At 45.5% G+C, this 19,552-nt stretch overlaps 1 protein-coding gene across 5 annotated transcripts in view; it reads right to left on the reverse strand.

Annotated features, from left to right (window-relative positions):
* Nucleotides 1-19,552, reverse strand: part of NBN (nibrin) — a 42,219-nt gene that overhangs the window by 3,283 nt on the left and 19,384 nt on the right. For 2 of the 5 annotated variants that reach the window (XM_079796269.1, XM_079796267.1), the window contains 5 exons: nt 19,197-19,472; nt 17,283-17,724; nt 8,703-8,774; nt 6,892-7,047; nt 3,943-4,056 (listed from right to left, as the gene is read on the reverse strand). In XM_079796269.1, coding sequence (XP_079652395.1) covers nt 3,943-4,056; nt 6,892-7,047; nt 8,703-8,774; nt 17,283-17,724; nt 19,197-19,472 — 1,060 coding nt within the window. The other 3 variants (XM_079796268.1, XM_079796271.1, XM_079796270.1) reach the window with 3 other exon arrangements.

The raw sequence follows: 19,552 nt of genomic DNA on the forward strand, positions 1-19,552 counted from the left end.
ACTGGGAAGGGTGCCCACAGAGCATCTGGCTGCGAAAGCAGCAGGGATGCTGTCTGCCAAAGAGAGATGGCTGGGCATGCAGGCACCCTCTTAAAGGGCCAATGCACAACATTCCCTGTGCAGCCACTCACCTTCTGCTCTGGCAGAGGGAGGGCAGAGTGGACTGGAGCTGGGGGAGCGGAAGACAGGGTTGGAGGCTCTGGAATGAGAGCTCAGAAGGCAGACACGCCAGTTTCCTGTGCTGAGTCATTCCCTCTCGCTGTGGAGGTCCTCTTTCTTATGTAGACATTCGCTATCTGGGCGGTTTTGCCTGGGGGGAAGACAGCTGACCCACCCCATTGGAAAACCACATGCTCCAAGGTGTGAAGTTTCTGAGGCCCATTAAGAGACTGAGAATAACAATTAGCCTCTAGGCAGAAGCAACTGCCCCACCCTCTTGGAAAAACTATTGCCACACCTGTGGGTGAATGCCTGAAGCTACTCAAGACTGAATACAATCAGTCTGCAGGTAGAGGCATGAGTCTTTGCTTGATTTAATTAGTCAGAAGCATTAGAGACTGAGAAGCGTAGCAGATCTACCTAATACACAGTCACAGACCAAACAGGCAGACAAAATGAGGAGACAGAGAAACAACCCACAAATGAAAGAACAAGAGAATTCTCCAGAAGAAGAGATAAATGAAATGGAGATAAGAAATTGTGATATAGAGTTCAGAATAATGACAGTAAAGAGGTTCAAAAGCATGAGAAAAGATACAGTTACTATGAAAGCAGAAATAAAGAATGACATAGCACAAATAAAGCACACATTAGAAGAAATACACAGCAAATTAGGGGTAGCTGAGGACTGGATCAATGAATTAGAAGACAGGGTAGAAAAAAATCACTCAATCAGAGAACCAAAAAGAAGACAACAATTAAAAAACAGGAGGACAGCCCTAGCTGGAAGGGCTCAGTGGACAGGACAAAGTATTGGCCTGTGGACCAATGGGACCGAGGTTCGATTCTGGCCATGGGCATGTACCTTGGTTGCAGGCTCCTGCTGGCCAGCACCCTGGTCAGGGTGCATTCAGGAGGCAACCAATGAATGTGTTTCTCTCACATTGATATTTCTGTCTTTCCCTCTCTCTAAAAATCAATGAAAAAATATCCTTGGGTGAGGATTAAAAATCAAACACACACACACAAAAACAAACAAACAGGCGGACAACTTAAGGGAGCTGAAACATGGGACAACATGAAACAACAATATTCAATAGTGGGTGTGCCAGAAGAGGCAGAAAGGGAGAAAGGGATAGAGAACATTTTTGAAGAAATAATGGCAGAAAACTTCCCTAACCTGGTGAAGGAAAAAGTCACACAAGTTCAGGAGGCACAGAGAGTCCCAAGCAAGAAGAATCTAAACAGGCCCATGCCCAGACACATCATAAGTAAAATGCCAAAAATTAAAGACAAAGAGAATCTTAAAGGCAGCAAGAGAAAAGCAAACTGTTACCTACAAAGGAGCTCCCATAAGGCTGACACCTGATTTCTCATCAGAAACTCTACAGGCCAGAAACATGAAGTACTCAGGAAAATGGAAAGCAAGGATCTGAAACCAAGATTACTATATCCAGCAAGGCTATCATTCAAAATAGACCATCAATTAAAGAGCTTCTTTTTCCCAGTGAAAAAAAGACTAAAGGAGTTCATCACCACCAAGCCAGGATTACAAGAAATGCTAAAGGGACTGCTATAATGAGAAGAAATAGAGAGAGAAACCTAGGCATATAAAAATAACATGGCAATAAATAAGTACCTATCAATAATAACCTTAAATGTAAATGGATTAAATGCTCCAATAAAAAGAGGAGCAGCTGAATGGATAAAAAAAAAAAATCATGACCCGATTATATGCTGTATTCAACAGACCCACCTCAGAACAAAAGACTCACACAGAATGAGAGTGAAGGGAGGGAAAAAAATTTTTCCATGCAAATGCAAACGAAAAAAAGCTGGGGTAGCAATACTCATACCTGACAAAGTAGACTTCAAAATGAAGGCGATCACAAGAGACAACACAGGGCACTACATAAAACTAAAGGATGTAACCCTGGTAAACATATATGCACCCAGTATAGGAGCACCTAAATATATAAAAAACACTTCTTAGAGGACTTTCAGTGAGATATCGACAACAATACAGTCACAGTAGGGACTTATCACCCAGCTAACTTCACTGGATAGATCAGCAGACAAAAAATTAAGGAAACAGTGACTCTAAAGGACACACTGGATCAGATGGAATTAACTGACATTTATAGAACACTAGAGGCCCGGTGCACGAAATTCGTGCACGGAGGGGGGTTGTCCCTCAGCCCAGCCTGTACCCTCTCCTAAACGGGCAGTCGGACATCCCTCTCACAATCCAGGACTGCTGGCTCCCAACTGCTTGCCTGCCTGCCTTCCTGATTGCCCCTAACCGCTTCTGCCTGCCAGCCTATCACCCCCTAACCACTCCGCTGCCAACCTGTTTGCCCCCAACTTCCCTCCTCTGCCGGCCTGGTCAACCCTAACTGCCCTCTCCTGCAGGGTTGATCACCTCCAACTGCCCTCCCTTGCAGGCCTGGTCCCTCTCAACTGCCCTCCCTTGCAGGCCGGGTGCCTCCCAACTGCCCTCTCCTGCTGGCCATCTTGTGGTGGCCATCTTGTGTCCACATGGGGGCAGGATCTTTGACCACACGGGGGCAGCTATATTGTGTGTTGCAGTGATGATCAATCTGCATATTACTCTTTTATTGGATAGAGGCCTGGTACAGGGGTGGGGGCCAGCTGGTTTGCCCTGAAGGACGTCCCGGATCAGGTGGGGGTTCCCTTGGGATGTGGGGCGGCCTGAGCGAGGGGCCTGTGGTGGTTTGCAGGCCGGCCACGCCCCCTGGCAACCCAAGCAGAGGCCCTGGTATCTGGAATTTATTTTCCTTCTACAACTGAAACTTTGTAGCCTGGAGCGGAGCCAAGCCTGGGGCTCCCTCCGAGGCCGGCCGGTAGCCATTTGTGTTGAGGTTATAATTGAAACTTTGTTGCCCTAAGCGGGTGGGCCCGGCCAGGGTGTGCAGAAAGCTTTGCTTCCCCTGTTGCCGGCGGCAACCCTGGCCTGCTCTCTCAAGCTCCATTCTGCCGCCATTTGTTTGAATTTGTTTACCTTCTATAATTGAAACTTTGTAGCTTGAGTGGAGGCTTAGGCCTGGCAAGGGCAGGTGGAAAGCTTGGCTTGCTCTGTTACCTAGGAAACCTTGCTCTCTGTGGCTGTAGCCATCTTGGTTTGGGTTAATTTGCATACTCGCTCTGATTGGATGGTGGGCGTGGCTTGTGGGCGTGGTTTGTGGGTGTGTCGGAGGTATGGTCAATTTGCATATTTGTCTATTATTAGATAGGATCTTTGTGAATGACCCATGTGCACTTGAGAAGAATCCTATCTAATAATAGACAAATATGCAAATTGACCATACCTCCAACACACCCACAAACCACGCCCACAAGCCACGCAACAGCACGGAGGGACCTGGAGAGCATTGTGCTAAGTGAAATGAGCCAGTCAGAGAAAGACAAGTACCACGTGATCTCACTTACATGTGGAACCTAATGAACAAAATAGAAAAAGAGGCATGGATCCATGGAAGAGACCGACAGCTGTCAGAGGGGACTGGATGGAGGGTGAATGGATTAGCCAGAGAACATACATGTACAACCCATGGACAGAGACAATGTGTGATGGACAGAGGGAAGGCAGGGGCAGGGGTTGGGTGGAGGGGAGCAAACAGGGGGAAATGACATCTATAATAGTGTCAATAATAAAAATAAAGAAAGAGTGTACAAAAATAAATAGATCAGAGAAGAATTTAAGGAAACCACAAGGGATCAAAATGCACAGCAAACAAGTTACCAGGCCTCACTTCTACTAACCTCCATTTCCTGCCTTAACCACTCTTCTAATTCTGTATTCTTCCGAGCATGATGGGCTATCAGATCTGATCCTCCAATGATCTGTGGAAGTTTTCCTGCTCCTGAAAATGCAACCTGTTAAGTAGTAAGGTTAAATGCATTAACAGATTAAGACAATCATTTTTAAGAGCTTAAACAAAGCAAGGGTTATAAATCATCTACAATAATAAAAGCATAATATGCTAATTAGACTGGATGTCCTTCTGGAGGAAGCTGGGGCTACAAGGGAAGCCCAGGTCCCTGCCTGCGGCCGGAGGGAAGCCCGGGTCCCGGGTGCCAGAGGGAAGCTGGTGCCAGCAGCCGGGGGAAGGAAGGCCTACTCTTACACGAATTTCGTGCATCGGGCCTCTAGTGTGTAATGTAAGTGCCAAAGATGTATATAACCTATGGGTGACAATGTGTGAGACAGAGCGGTAACTGTGTTAGAGCCATGTGTTTGCCCTATGTTTGGCTATTATTATAAGAAGACGTAGATACATGACTGGATTTATGTATTAAGAAAATTTAAGATTTTTAATTTGGAGGTTTTACTAAAAAATCACGTTAGCACATCATCCACCAATTAGAGCAACTCCAGGTGAGCACGTACTATAATTTAGTCAAATATTGTGTTCTAAAGATTTCAGAGCTTAAGTCCTGCTGATACTCGCAAATATTCAAGTATTCAAACTTTCTGATTTATACATCCCTAGCAAGAGATGTTGGAGATGGAAACAGTTCATACTTTTAATTGAAATTTTAATTGCTTACAAATAAAGAAGTGCTTAAAAATAAGTGAAAACCCACAACAAGTGCACTGGTAATAATGCATTTAGGGAGTAAGTAATAAATTCTTAATATTTATGGGACATACTTTTAAAATTTCAATACAAGAACTGGGAAGGGAATGTTAAATTCATTGACATCATTAAGCAGTATTTTAAGAGTACACGTAAAACTATGTTATTGATTTGGGTATATAAAGAAAAACAGACAAATTCTTTCATTAGAGGTAATCATATTAAACATATTTTCCTATAAATTTTGGGTTGAATTTCTTTTATACTCTCAAAAAACTCCTTGTTAAGAATATTAACACTTTTAAGGGTTTTAAATTTTTCCAAATTACTTTCCAGAAATATGTACTGCTTTATATCCCTTCATCACTCCTGGGCCAACAGTGAATATTATCGCTTTTCCTTTGGTAACTTCATTAATACAAAAAAACACTATGTCTTTTGGATTTGGGCCATGAGTTTTGTAACTGGGTACTTAACAGGCAATATCGGATTTGAATGCCCCGTGCCCTGGCGGTGGCTCAGGTGCCTGAAGTGTCGTCCGTGCACCAAAAGGTGGTGTGTTCGACCCTGTCGGGCACACACCTGGGCTGCTGGTTTGATTCCGGTCAGGGCAAAAACAAGACAATTTCTCTCTCACATCCATGTTTCTCTTTCTCTCTCATCCCCCTGTGCTGTCTAAGATCAATAAAAACATATCACTGGGTGAAGACAAGTAAAGGGTGCCCCTGTGCTCTCCCCGGCTGTGGGTGGGAAGGTAAGGGAGCTCTGGATGGAGACCCCCATCTTCCACTCCATGCAGAAGAAGTCTTCCTCTTAAATGGAGGTCAGACCCTGTGGAGCTGTCAGAGTGGGCAGACCACTCATTTATTTGGGAAATGTTATTAGCAGCTGCCATTGGAGAGACAAAGTCCAATACCTCACGGTCACAGTAAGCATCACACAGATCCCGTTCCAGAGAAACCGTTTCCAGAGAAACTGCCTTGAAATGATTACTACAGCATTCTCATCAACCGCATGAGCAAGAGCTGTCAGAGCAGGTTCACAGTGGAGCCAGATAGCCCAGAGCAGACAGCAAAGAACACAGACAACCTCATGGACAAAATAATGATCTAATCGTTCCTAAAAGAGGAGGCACTCAGGTCTGATGGTAACAATGAGGGTATCCTATATAATAAAAGCCTAATATGTTAAGTATCCGGTCGTCCGTTCAACCAATCAAAGTGTAATATGCTAATGATATGCTAAGGCCACTCAATCACTCGCTATGACGTGCACTGACCACCAGGGGGCAGACACTCTGACTGGTAGGTTAGCTTACTGCTTGGGTCCGGCCGATTGGATTGGGACTGAGCGAAATGGGCTGGAAATACCCTGGAGCCCTCCCGCGGTCCCTCCCCGGCTGGCCAACCTCCCACATCCCTCCCTGGCCCTGATCATGCACCAGCGGGGTCCCTCAGTCTGGCCTGTGCCCTCTTGCAATCGGGGCCCCCGCAGGGGATGTCAGAGAGCCAGTTTCGGCCTGATCCCACAGGCCAGGCCGAGGGACCCCACTGGTGCATGAATTCGTGCACCGGGCCTCTAGTGTATTTATAATTTTACTTTACATATGCATCCTATTTAATAAAGAACTAATATGCAAATGGTCATCACACTTTCGCGCCCTCGCGCAGGGGCTGGGAGACATGAGGCCACGCCCCCTGCCTGGCGGGGCTTGACGGGGACCTGAGGCTGTGCCCCCACCCCCGCCGGGCAGGGCCTCATTTTCTTACTGAATTTGCTGTTATTTTCCACAAACCTGCTATCTTCATAAAGTCCTGGGTTACAGAATCCTTTCGGGTAGTCACCGATCAGCATGAGAACTGAGAGGACCCGGCAGCAGCCAGACGCCCGCTGGGGAGGGGCGGGGCGAGGGGACAGGGAGCACACTGTGAGGAATCCAGTCTCAGTGAGGCTTGTTTCGGTTTAGGTGTTCCATGCGCTAACTGTCAGCTCATGCCTTACCTGTCTTAGGCCAGAGAAAGAGCACCAGATTCCAACTCGAACTGCTTTACTACTGGTTAGTATCAGTAGTCATTCTAAAACCACCTGACACACTGCCCTCTGGTGATTTTTTTAGTGAAGGAACACATACCTTTCTGAATTTCTTGAAATTCTTCAATGGACCAGGATCACCCTTGACACTGGGGGCATTTCTGGAGGCAAAGCCACTCACCACCAGGGACCTGAACTCCGTCAGCAACACCTTCCTCAGAGGCATCTCATCAATACTCTGGGGCCTGTCATTGTTCTTATACGGGGTAAGTGGATGGGTAAGAAATAAGAAAAGGAAAATTATTTGTCATTGAGGGATCTAAATTTAAAAAGTCCAAACAGCTGAATAAACAGTTAAAAAGGTTTATTTCTGGCATCAGAACTTAGTATTTGGAATCAAATCGTATCTATTTCAAAACCAGAAAAGTATTTATCCAAGCACTCTATAACTTTAGAAACATTTATAACATGCTAATCTATGACAGAGGGCATGTGGCATTCTAAAAACTTAGTATTTCTAATTTAGTAGCCTATTTTAATAAATATCATCTCAATAAACAATTTATCTTCTTATACATATTTTCTTGGCAAGAAATCTTAGTACTGTTTGCTTTTCATTAAAACCATACTCTAGCCTAGCCAGCATGGCTCAGTGCTTGAGCGTCAACCTATGAACCAGGAGGTCACGGTTCGATTCCCCATTAAGGCACATGCCTGGATTGCAGGTTCAATTCCCAGTGTGGGGCGTGCAGGAGGCAGCCAAGTAATGATTCTTTCTTATCACTGCTGTTTCTCTGTCTCTCCCCCTCTCTGAAATCAATAAAAATATATTTAAAAAATAAAAACAAATAAAACCATATTCCAAGATTAGTATACAATCCATTCCACAAGTTCTTATCTATTATATTTAAGTTGTCTTGGATTTTCAGTAATTTTTATTTTTTATCATTTTTGGCACCTCAGAAAAATCATTAATTCTGGACACACTACCTTCTGAAATGAAAGACCCTTTTTCATTCGGGATTAACAGTTACTAAAACCAGCTTGGAAACTCCCTCCTGGCCAACTGAGATTTTCCACATCGTCTGTTATTAACTAACAGCCACACATCCACATTGCTACAGCTGCCCAGGCCCAAGTCTCCATTTTTATTATTTTTGTTGTTTTTAATCCTCACCTGGGGATATTTTCCCCTTGATTTTCAGAGAGAGTGGAAAAGAGAGAAAAAGAGAGAGGGAAACACTGATGTGAAAGAAACACATCAATTGGTTGCTTCCAACATGCCCCTGACCAGGGCCCGGGCCGGGGAGGAACCTGCCACCAAGGCACGTGCCCTTGACCGGAATAGAACCCGGGACCATTTGGTCCACAGGCCGGCACTCTATCCACTGAGCCAAACCAGTGAGGGCCATGTCTCAGTTTTTAAACTGCTTTGTATATTTTCACAAGGAAGTGGCTAACAGGACTAAGATAAAGACAGGGAGAGAAGAAAAATGGGAAACAACAAGAAAAAGAGAGTGACAGATTGCAATCAGGAGCCCGAATAAAGCAACGGCCTCATACTTTGCTGGTGTGGTTCAGAGTTTAGAAAAATTTCACATCCTTACTCTACTTGATAGAAACAACAGCCCTGTTAAAGTGTCACGTGGTTTTATAAATGAAAGACCTGAGGTCACAGATGTGACAATGACTCGTTCGAGGTCACAATCTGTGGAATAGCGGGCAGGGGATCGCCACACTGTTCGCTGTAGGATGGTCACAATATGATCCACCCTCTCCAGAGGAGGCACAGTTATGAGACCAAAGTGCAGAAAGAGAATCAATTCTGAGAATATGCACTGACAGATAAATGACGAGAAGATAGTCCCATAGAAGTCAAATCTTTAGAAAAAGTAAATAAAGTTTCCTCACAGATGGCTCTTCTTTAGTTGATGGCAGTGATTCTTTCTTGGTCTCACATTTCTTCCCAATTTCATTTTCTTGCTAAAAATGAAAGTATATACATTGTTCAAAGAAGTTATAAAATGGTACCTTTCTGAGAACCTCAGCAATATTCATGCTCCTGACCAGTTATCTGACTTTCAAGTATCTTTCCTAGAGAAACTATGAGATGGGAATAGGAATACACATAAATGTGGAAAATCTACTGTAGTATGAGTTAGTCATAAGAGCAAAGAGCTGGAAGCAATCTAAGTTCAGGTAAGCTATGCATGTAAGGGACATTTAATATGAGAAATGGGCCCCAGCTGGTTTTGCTCAGTGGTTGGAGTGTCGGTCTGAGGACTGTTGGAGCGCTGTGGGAGGCAACCAATTGATGTGTCTCTCTCACATTGATGTTTCTCTCTCTGTCTCTCCCCCTCCCTTCCACTCTCTCTAATAATCAATGGAAAAAATATCCTCACATGAGGATTAACAAAAATATATATTTATATGAGAAATGGTCATAACATCCTATCTAATAAAAGAGTAATATGCAAATTGACCATACACCCGCCACACCCACAAGCCACGTCCACCAGCCAATCAGGAGCGAGTATGCAAATTAACCCAACCAAGATGGCTGCGGCCACGGAGTGAGCAGGAGGCTTGGGTTTCCCCCGCAATGGAGGAAGCCAAGCTTTCCACACACTGTGACTGGTCCTGGACTCCACTCAAGGCTACAAAGTTTCAATTATAGAAGATAAATAAATCCCAACAAAAATGGCTGCGGCCATGGAGCGAGCAGGAGGCTTGGCTCAGCTCAAGGCTACAAAGTTTCAATTATAGAAGATAAATAAATCCCAGATACCAGGGCCTCCACTTGGGTTGCTGGGGGGGGGGGGGTGTGGCCGGCCTGCAAACCACCACAGGCTCCTTGTCCAGGCCGCCCCACACCCCAAGGGAACCCCCACCCTGATCCGGGGCACTCTTCAGGGCAAAGCAGCTGGCCCCAACCCGAGCACCAGGCCTCTATCCTATCTAATAAAAGAGAAATATGCAAATTGACCATCACTCCAACACACAAGATTGCTGCCCCCATGTGGACACAAGATGGCCGCCACAAGATGGCCAGCAGGGAATGGCAGTTGGGAGGGACCAGGCCTGCAAGGGAGGGCAGTTGTGGGCGATCAGGCCAGCAGGGGAGGGCAGCTAGGAGGGACCAGGCCTGCAAGGGAGGGCAGTTGGGGGCGATCAAGCCTGCAGGGGAGGGCAGTTGGGAGGGACACAGGCCTGCAGGGGAGAGCAGTTAGGGGCAAACAGGCTGGCAGGGGAGCAGTTAGGCATCAATCAGGCTGGCAGGGGAGTGGTTAGGGGGTGATCAGGTTGGCAGGCAGAAGCGCTTAGGGGCAATCAGGAAGGCAGGCAGGTGAGCAGTTGGGAGCCAGCAGTCCTGGATTGTGAGAGGGATGTCTGACTGCCTGTTTAGGCTCGATCCCGGTAGGATTGGGCTAAACGGGCAGTCGGACATCCCTTGAGGGGTCCCAGATTGGAGAGGGTGCAGGCTGGGCTGAGGGATACCCTCCGCCCCCGTGCATGAATTTCATGCACCGGGCCTCTAGTAAGTGCATAAAATGCTATAAATATCATCAGTAGATGATTAACAGTAGGTTCCAAGTTTGCAACATATGGTTTAAAAGAGGAAACACCAAAATATTAACTACAGTTATCTGCAGACAGTAGGATTTGTCAACTAATTGTCATTATGTTTATTTTCCATATTTTTACATTACATATTACTTTGTTAAAAATAAAAACAAACACTTTTAAGGGAATCTATCTAAATTTATGCTTAGAATTAAATTTTAAATCATCCTTAATCCAAAAAGGAAGAAAGTTACTTTAATTATTCGAGTGTTTATCTGTAATAAACTGGAGACTGCCTTGTACATAATCACACTCTCTTCACAGTCATGTATCCAGACTGTTCTGGAGAAAAGCGTCTTACACAGGTGGCGTCTAATGCTGCAGGGAAACTGCGGTCCCTCGGAGACAATGGAGGGGCACACCAACGATTCAGTAATCAAATTCAGGAAAATTTTAATAAGGAAGTTGGAAAGGACAGAAAAACAAATGTTCTCTGTGCTTGCTTAGGGGCTAAAGAATGTTAATGTATTTACCCACAGCCCATAGTGAGATTAGTTTTACACTCCCAGCCCACCACGCGTGCTCGCACACAGCGCCCCTGGGCAGCTGTCTGTCAGGAAGCATGTCCCTCCCACACCTCCTCCCCATCGTGCCCACTCCTTCAAATGGCTCACCTTCTCAAACAGTTCTTATCTCCTACCTCTGAGAATCAAACGGCAACCCACCCAGACATCCGGACTTATCCCAGCAAGGAGACCTGTGTTTGTCCCGTTTGTCAAAACCGAGGGAAGGGACCTTGCTAGTTACTGAACACCTCCTCGCGTCAGTGTCCTAACCTGGCCCACCACACAGGCCGCCCAGGGCAGGGCTGCAGAAACCAGGGCTGTCCAGGCGGGCGCGGGGGGCGAGTGGGGGCTCACCCTGGGCTTTGGAAGGTGCTACAGCTACAGGAGAGGAGGAAAGCGTAATTTACAACAGGAGGTGGGAAGAGGAGAAGGAGACATGTGCAGACAGTGGGTGCCAGGTCCTGTTGGCATCCTACGGAGGCTGGGAGATGGAGAGAAAGGCCTAGACTTGGGCGGCCATTTACATCAGATAAGCCCCCAGCAGGAGGATCTAGCCCGCGGCTTTCTGCCTCAGCTTACAAAAACCTCCCAGACAGCTCCAGTCCACATCTAAATCCCCAAATAGGAAAATGGCAGTTCTACCATCAACACAGCTTAGAAACGGCCTTTCTGAAACAGAACTAAAGAATCCAATGTCAACGAGAAGAATCACATTTTTTGCCTTCTTAAAACTGCAAAAAGCTTTTAAATGGAAGGATTAAGGAATACTTTTTCTGATAATTACTTCTGTGGCTAGAAATATTAAGTGCAATTCCTTTAATCCATGAGCATCCTCAAGTACTTTCCAACATTTTAAATTCTTAAAAATGACAAAACTAAGAGAATTAAGAATGACCACACACTGTCTGAGTAAGACTGATGAACTGCAGCCATGCCAGACGTTACACTCGGAGACAGGGCGGTTGTATGAGATCTCTCCATACAATTCCTCCCAAAGGCGCGTGAATCAGCATTCCTCTCAGAATAAAAAAGGTTTTAAAAATTATCTCACATTAAAAGTAAAAACACTTTTGTGACAAGATTTTCACTAAAAACTTACAGTGTTAAAATACAGTGATTTAACTTTTAAAATATCCAAAGGTATGCCACAAATTGCTATGCACTCTCCAAAAGTCTATACACATATTTATGTTGTACTGTATTTTTATTCAGAATGTCATGAATTCTCAAGTAGTAAAATAAAGACAATAAAATCATGCTATTGAATTATAGAGCAAAATTAAATAATATCCTCTGACAACGTGACAGCATGTAAACTTTGGCATTTAAATATATTTTTAGATTTCAGAGAGAAGAAGGGAGAGGGAGAGAGAGAGATAGAAACATCAATGATGAGAATCATTGATCAACTGCCTCCTGCACACCCGCTACTGGGGATTGAGCCCAAAACCCAGGCATGTGCCCTGACTGGGAATTGAACCATGACCTCCTGGTTCATGTGTTGATGCTCAATCACTGGGCCACACCAGCCGGGCTAACGCTTGGCATTTAAACGGAAGATCTCTTCAGGTGCACAAAGGCCTTGTCTAAAGGTCCCGGCATCAGGGGGTCTCTGCGCACTTCCTGTCTCTCAGCCCGGGCGCCAGGAGCCCGGGAGAACGTGCAGTCCGAGCAGACATTCAGGAACGTTAATCAGCAGCCACACAGGATGGACCAAAGTTCTCTGATGAGACCACAACCACTGCCAGACACGGCTGTGACCACTGTGAGCAGTGGATCAATCTGGGAGAGAACTAAAAAAAAAGCCTATTAATAAAAAAAGATTAACATGTAATTGGACAAGAGAGAAAGAAAATAAAAACATATCATAAGAAATTAGAAATAAGTACAGGAGGAAAGGGTTTAAAGCACATGCATTTCCAAAGGTGTGGCAACAGGAACAGAACTGGGACCTAACTTTCTAAAGACTAAACTCTCATAACATGAAGAGGCCGGGACAGAGGCTCTGGAACAGGCCGAGCTAGCGTGACGATGGCAATCACAAGGCAAGCAGAAGACACGTGTCTGCATGGAGATGGACGGGGCCGCGTGGGGCTCGGTCAGGACATCATCCTTGCGTGGCACCGCCTGCCACATTAAGCTAATTGAGCTCTCCACGGCCGTGGCAACTGCGCCACCGGAGACCACGTGGCTCAATTAACCTCCTGGTAAAGGAACAGCTAATCCTCACTCTGACCTCAATGGACCCCTCGGTCTGAAGTTCTCAATCCGGCGAGAGGGTATCTCAGTGTCCCTTCTCCTCCTTCCTCACAAGGACGAGTGCGTTGGGGACGGCCATGTGACAAGTTTAAAGCATCTCCCAGACTCTCTTGGAGACTGGGAGCGAAGGACGGATGGGGAGTGGTACAGGCCATGGCTAATTCTGGCCAATAAGCCAAGCCTCAAGTGAGTTTTCTGGGGAAGCCCCTTAGAAAGTGAAAGAACTCAACTGGAAAGCCTCCTGCTGTCTCTCCCCGCGCCTCCACTGGAACGTCGCTCTGGGCTACAGGAGGGTTTGTAACCCCAGAGGCTCAAAGCCATGATGGCTGCAGGGGCCACGCTCAGAGCAGGCAGGCAGGCTCCTGGGAGCTGCCAAGCCGCGTTGCTTGCCTTCTCCGGGCTTCTTCTATAGGAAAAGAACAACCATGTCTTACTTAAGCCACTATTTTAGAGTTTTTAAGACCACAGAGGAATCCTGCCTCTTACAGTGAGGGGACGTTTTCTGGGAAAAAACTGGCCGCCCTACATCAGGGCCTCTGAGGCTCTGGTCTGGGAGCCACAGTTAAAAGCTCACAGGCCCTGGCCGGTTTGGCTCAGTGGACAGAGCCTCAGCCTGCAGACTGAAGGGTCCCGGGTTCGATTCTGGTCATGGGCATATGGCTGGGTTGCAGGCTCGATCCCCAGTGGGGGGCATGTGGGAGACAGCCAATCTGATTCTTCCTCATCATTGGTGTTTCCATCTCTCTCTCCCTTTCCCTTCCTCTCTGAAATCAATAAAAATGTATTTTAAAAAATAATAAAAAAATAAGAAGTTCACCAGGTGCTTCTTGCAGCTGCAGTCTACTCCACACAGGGCATCTGCAGTTCACGCCCAGGAAGTACATAATGAGGGCTCCCTCCTTCATGGGAAGATGCCAATGTATAGGCTAAGTAAGACATATACTTTTTTCTTTCAATAGTAGTCATTAATTTATACAGTGCTGGATACACACCAGGTTCTCAACAACAACTGCACTCCCAATCTCTTACGCCTCATCCTTTTACTAAGTCCTGTCCTCACCCCGTAGCCAATTATAGGAGGGATGACCACACACGGCCATGAATGAGACCGGAGCTAACAGGCCTGGGGGCGGGGAGGGGAGATGAGAATATTAAACTTTGATTTCATGAGGTCTATGGTCTCACCTAATGAGCTCACTTGTCTACTTTCTGATGCATAAAATAGGGAGGAAGATGGAGATTTTTCTTAGACCAAAGTAGGCAAGACAATGATCAACATGCATGAAAACAGGACATTAAAGATAAAAATGAAAAAGAAATTCCTAGTGATGTTATATGTGTTTTATCCTAAATCTGTATGTAGAGTTGAGAAAATGGCAGTCAAATAGGCAGACCTTCATGCGCCTCTTCCCAGGGCCAGAGTAGAAATAAATGACAGAGACTAAAAAAAATAAAATAAAATAACAATACAAAAGATCAATAAAACCAAGAGCTGGTTCTTCGAAAAGATAAACAAGACTGATGAACCATTAGCCAGATTCATCAAGAAACAAAGAGAGAGGACCCAAATAAACAAAATCAGAAACGAAGGCGAGAAGTAACAACTGTCCCCACAGAAATACAAAAGGATCTAAAAAAAAAATAAAAATTATGAACAACTACATTTCAACAAGCTGGACAACCTGGACGTGGATTGGTAGAATCAACATCATTAAAATGTTCATACTACCAAAGCAATCAACAGATTCAATGCAATCCTTATTAAATACCAACAGCATACTGCACAGATCTAGAACACCTCAAAAATTTATATGGAACCTAAAAAAAAAACCACCCAAATAGCTACAGCAATCTTGAAAAAGAATGAAGTTGAAGGAATCACAATACCAGATTTCAAGTTATACTACAAAGCCATCATAATTAAAACAGCCTGGTAGTGGCAAAAGAACAGGTATATAGATCAATGGAACAGAACAGAGACCCCAGAAATCGACCCAACCAATAACCCTCAATTAATATTTGACAAAGGAGGCAAGAGCAACAATGGAGTATAGATAGTCTCTTCAATAAATGGTGTTGGGAAAATTAGACAGACACATGCAAAAATATGAAACTAGATCACCAACTTACACCATACACAAGAATAAACTCAAAATCGATAAAAGACTTAAATGTAAGTCGGGGAACCATAAAAATGTTAGGAGAAACCATAAGCAGTCAAATCTCAGACATCTCTCAAAGCAATATGTTTGCAGACACATCTCCTAGGGCAGTGGTCAGCAAACTGTGGCTCGAGAGCCACATGCAGCTCTTTGGCCCCGTGAGTGTTCTAACGCCACTTCTTCAAAATAGACTCGCCCAGGCCGAAAACCGACTTCTGCGCATGGGCCATGAAGTTTCAATCGCACTGTATGTGCATGCCTGCACAAGGTATTTTGTGGAAGAGCCACACACAAGGGGCCAAAGAGCCGCATGTGGCTCGCGAGCCGCGGTTTGCCGACCACTGTCCTAGGACAATGGAAACTAAGGAGAAAATAAACAAATGGGACTACATCAAAATAAAAAGCTTCTGCACAGCAAAAGAAATCATCAACAAAATGAGAAGGGAGTCCACTGCGTGGGAGAACATATTTGACAATGATAAATCTGATAAAGGGTTAATATCTAAAATATATAAGGAACTCGTACAACTTAACAAAAGGAAGACAAACAATCCAATTAAAAAATGGGCAAAGGACCTAAATAGACATTTCTCCAAAGTGGACATACAGATGGCCAAGAGACATATGAAAAAATCCTCAAATTCACTGATCATCAGAGAGATGCAAATTAAAATGATAATGAGGTATCACCTCACACCTATCAGAATGGCTACCATCAACAAATCAACAAACGACAAGTGCTGGCGAGGATGACGAGAAAAGGGACCCCTTGTACAGTGCTGGTGGGAATGCAGACTGGTGCAGCCATTATGAAAACAATAAAGAATTTCCTCAAAAAATTAAAAATGGAACTTCCATTTGAGCCAGTGATCCCATTTCTATGAATATATCCTAAGAAACCCAAAACACCAATCAGATAGAATATATTAAGCAGCACGATTTACAATAGCTAAGATCTGGAAACAGCCCAAGTGCCCATCAGTAGACGACTGGATAAAAAAGCTGTGGTACATTTGCACCATGGAATACTATGCAGCTGTAAAAAAAAAAGATCTCTTACCCTGTGAGACAGCATGGAGAGACCTGGAGAGCATTATGCTAAGTGAAATAAGCCAGTCAGAGAAAAACAAGTATCACATGATCTCACTCATGTGGAATGTAATGAACAAAATAAACTGAAGAACAAAGTAGACCCAGAGACATAGAAGCATGAAACAGACTGACAAATCTCAGAGGGAAGGCGGGGATGGGGGTGTGGGTGGGAGAGATTAACTGGGGAATTGACGCATATACTAGAGGCCTGATGCATGAAAGTCGTGCAAAGGGCTCAGCCCCCTGCCGCCGTGGCTTTGTCTGGAAGGACGTCCAGTCTAATTAGCATACTATGCTTTTATTATTATATATTATTATTGTAGATGCATAGCCCATGGACACAGACAATATTGTGGTGAAGGTGTGGGAGGGGTGGGCACAGGGTGGAGGGGGTCAATTGGGAAAAAAAAGTTACATCTATAATACTTTCAACAATAAAGATAAATTAAAAAATAATTAAATAAAAGTAAAGAAAAAAATGTATTTAGTAGATACTCTGCTTCACTTTCTTTATCTTCCTGTCATCATTTCCTCTATTAAGGTATCTCCTATACTTACATTCATGGCCAAATGTCTGATATAAAAGTACTTCCTAGAAATCTATTAAACAATCATGAATAACAGTTTTATTTGCTGTCATTTATTATATACTGTCAGAGTCACTGTATTTTTAACATCTACTTTATCAACCATAAATTCTTATACTTAATACAGGTGCTGAAGATAGTTATTTTTTTTTCAAGGAAAAGTAACAGATGCTCATACTGTCAATACAAGTATCAAAAACAAACACTTTTTCACATTCTAAGGTTCTATTTGCAGTATTTTTCATTAAAAATGTTACTTACAGGTAGCGTGTGACTCTCTGGCACGGCTCGGTCATCAGGAGAGCCCTTTGTTTCTGTATCCAGCCTTGGCACCTTTCTACTGTGGACAGCTCCCTCTTGCTCCGGCACCGGCACCTCCATGTCTAGCTCTGGCTTTGTGTCCTTGAGTAACTCTTCCAGCACTTCATTTTCTATGGCTAAATCATCCATCTTCCTTTTTTCTGGTCTTAGTTTCTCTGCAGAAAGAGGTTTACTGGCAGAAGTTTTCCAAGTGGACTTGGACTCGGTGTGTGTGAAGAAGCCGCCTGGCTCCTCCCCGCCGGGCCCCCCCTGCGGCGCAGGCGGCCCGCAGCGCGCCCACAGTGAGGGCGTGGCAGGCTGTGAGGGTTCCAGGAGAGAACAAGCCATTTCCATTCTTGCTGATTTAAATGAAGACGTTTCTGGATTTTCTTCATCCCTTTCCCTTAGATTTAAAAAAATAAAAGAAAAAAAGAAAAACGGACCATGAGCACAGCTAAGTAATTTAATAGTCTGGCAATTTCACCCCCTCACATTTAATTCACAATACTTTGGGTGTTATTAATTAACAGTATCCCTGGAAATAAGAATAGGCATCAGAAAACAGTACATAATCCATATATACTGTACTGCTTTGAGAGGACGGACCCACCATGTGGCTAAAATGGTGTGGCGAGCTCTATCTTTGCTGAAGTAGCAGCAGTTGACAAGTCAATGTGGAGAAAAGAACAAAAAATACAAAGGCCTTGTTGCCAGGAAGCAACACCTTGCGACCTAGGGAACCTGTGGGCAGGGAGACAGCACCACGGGAAAAGAACCTGATGGGTTAATGAGAGGGAGTCGAGGAGCTAACCTAGAACATTTACAGACGACCCCTGGCAAGTGCCACATGAGGTTTTCTAGACAACGCTGCACTGCGTCCCACCGGCCCCGACACTGTGCGCCCACAGTGCACGGCGCGCAGAGCGCAGTCCCTGCTCTCCAGGAGGGGGCTGGGCTCCCGTTGGACTGAACAGTCAGGTGACCTGTCAGTCACTCCAATCTCACCTCAGCATGCTGGACCAAGAGGTCTCTATAATAACAGAGTTTGAGCCAGAGAGCTAGCAACACACCCAGATGGAAAGGGAGGAGTTTACAAGACTGAAAGTAAGACCCAAACTACTGGTTTGGGGGAGGGGGCAGAGAAGAAAGCATCGAAGATTTTGATAAAGTTTGAACTAACAACAACAAAAAATACACATTCAGTCACAGGGGAGAAAAGTTTTCAGGACTATCATTTGGGAGAACAGCAGGAAATTCCTGTGGGAAAGTGAAGCTTACAGCATGGGTTAGGGCCAAATGCACTGACCATCTGTAACAGCATCATGGAACCTGCAGGTAGGTTACACAGAGGATAAAACGCAGTGAAAGGAAGGAAAACGCCTCAAAAAGGAGGCAAAGGGCCGCCAGTGAGAGAGGGAAAGAGCAGGACAGACGGCGGCCGCACAACCGAGAGGCGTGAGCAGAGGGCTCAGGGGCTGCGTGCCAGCAACAGCCATCGACGGCGCCGTGCCCGCGGTACTTCGAAGGACATCACAGCGAGGTGAACTGTGCCGAGTCAGAACTGCCTCAGTCAGAAACGGGAGAGCGCACCACCTCCTTTTCCGAAGTTTCTTCATAGCGAGAGGAAGAGCCAGCGTGAGGGAAGATTTAAGGAAGGAGATGGGGCTCTTGAATAGAGGACCCGCTGGGAGGGGGTCAGGAGGGACCGCAGGCTGGAGGGCAAGCGCAGCCGAGGGCAGAGATGGGAGGAGCAGAAGGAAAGGCGAGGTGAATCATCCAGAGCGCAGTGAGGGGGCAGTCCCGGCCGGCCGAGCTGGCCACAGACTGGACCCCGCACCCCCCAGCAGTTTCTCAGACAGGGTGAGGGGAGCGGACCTCTTCCTGGGGTCTGGCTGGAAGTGGTTTCGGATGGAGCCGGTCTGCAGCTGCTGGGAAGCCCCACCTCCACCTCTGTTGACACCGGGGGGCCTCACTGGGGAGAGCCGATAGTCGGGGATCTCCGCCCTGACTGGAGCGTTCGGTCCCACAGAAGTGCGGTCGGAGCTCCTTTTGGGGGGTTCCTTCACAGGGAATGTCTCCGGTGAAGGCATTCTGAATTTCCGTTCCATTCTGGAGACTTCGATTTCTTCTGGCCTTTCGCTCAGATCCATGCTGAAGCAAAAGAAAAGAAAGCCAGGCAATCACTGACAGCCATGCTCACCAGAACAAGGCCTTCAATGGCACTGGTGTCA

This window comes from Cnephaeus nilssonii (assembly GCF_951640355.1).
Source record: "Cnephaeus nilssonii genome assembly, chromosome: 18".
NCBI classification, from domain to species: Eukaryota; Metazoa; Chordata; class Mammalia; order Chiroptera; family Vespertilionidae; genus Cnephaeus; species Cnephaeus nilssonii.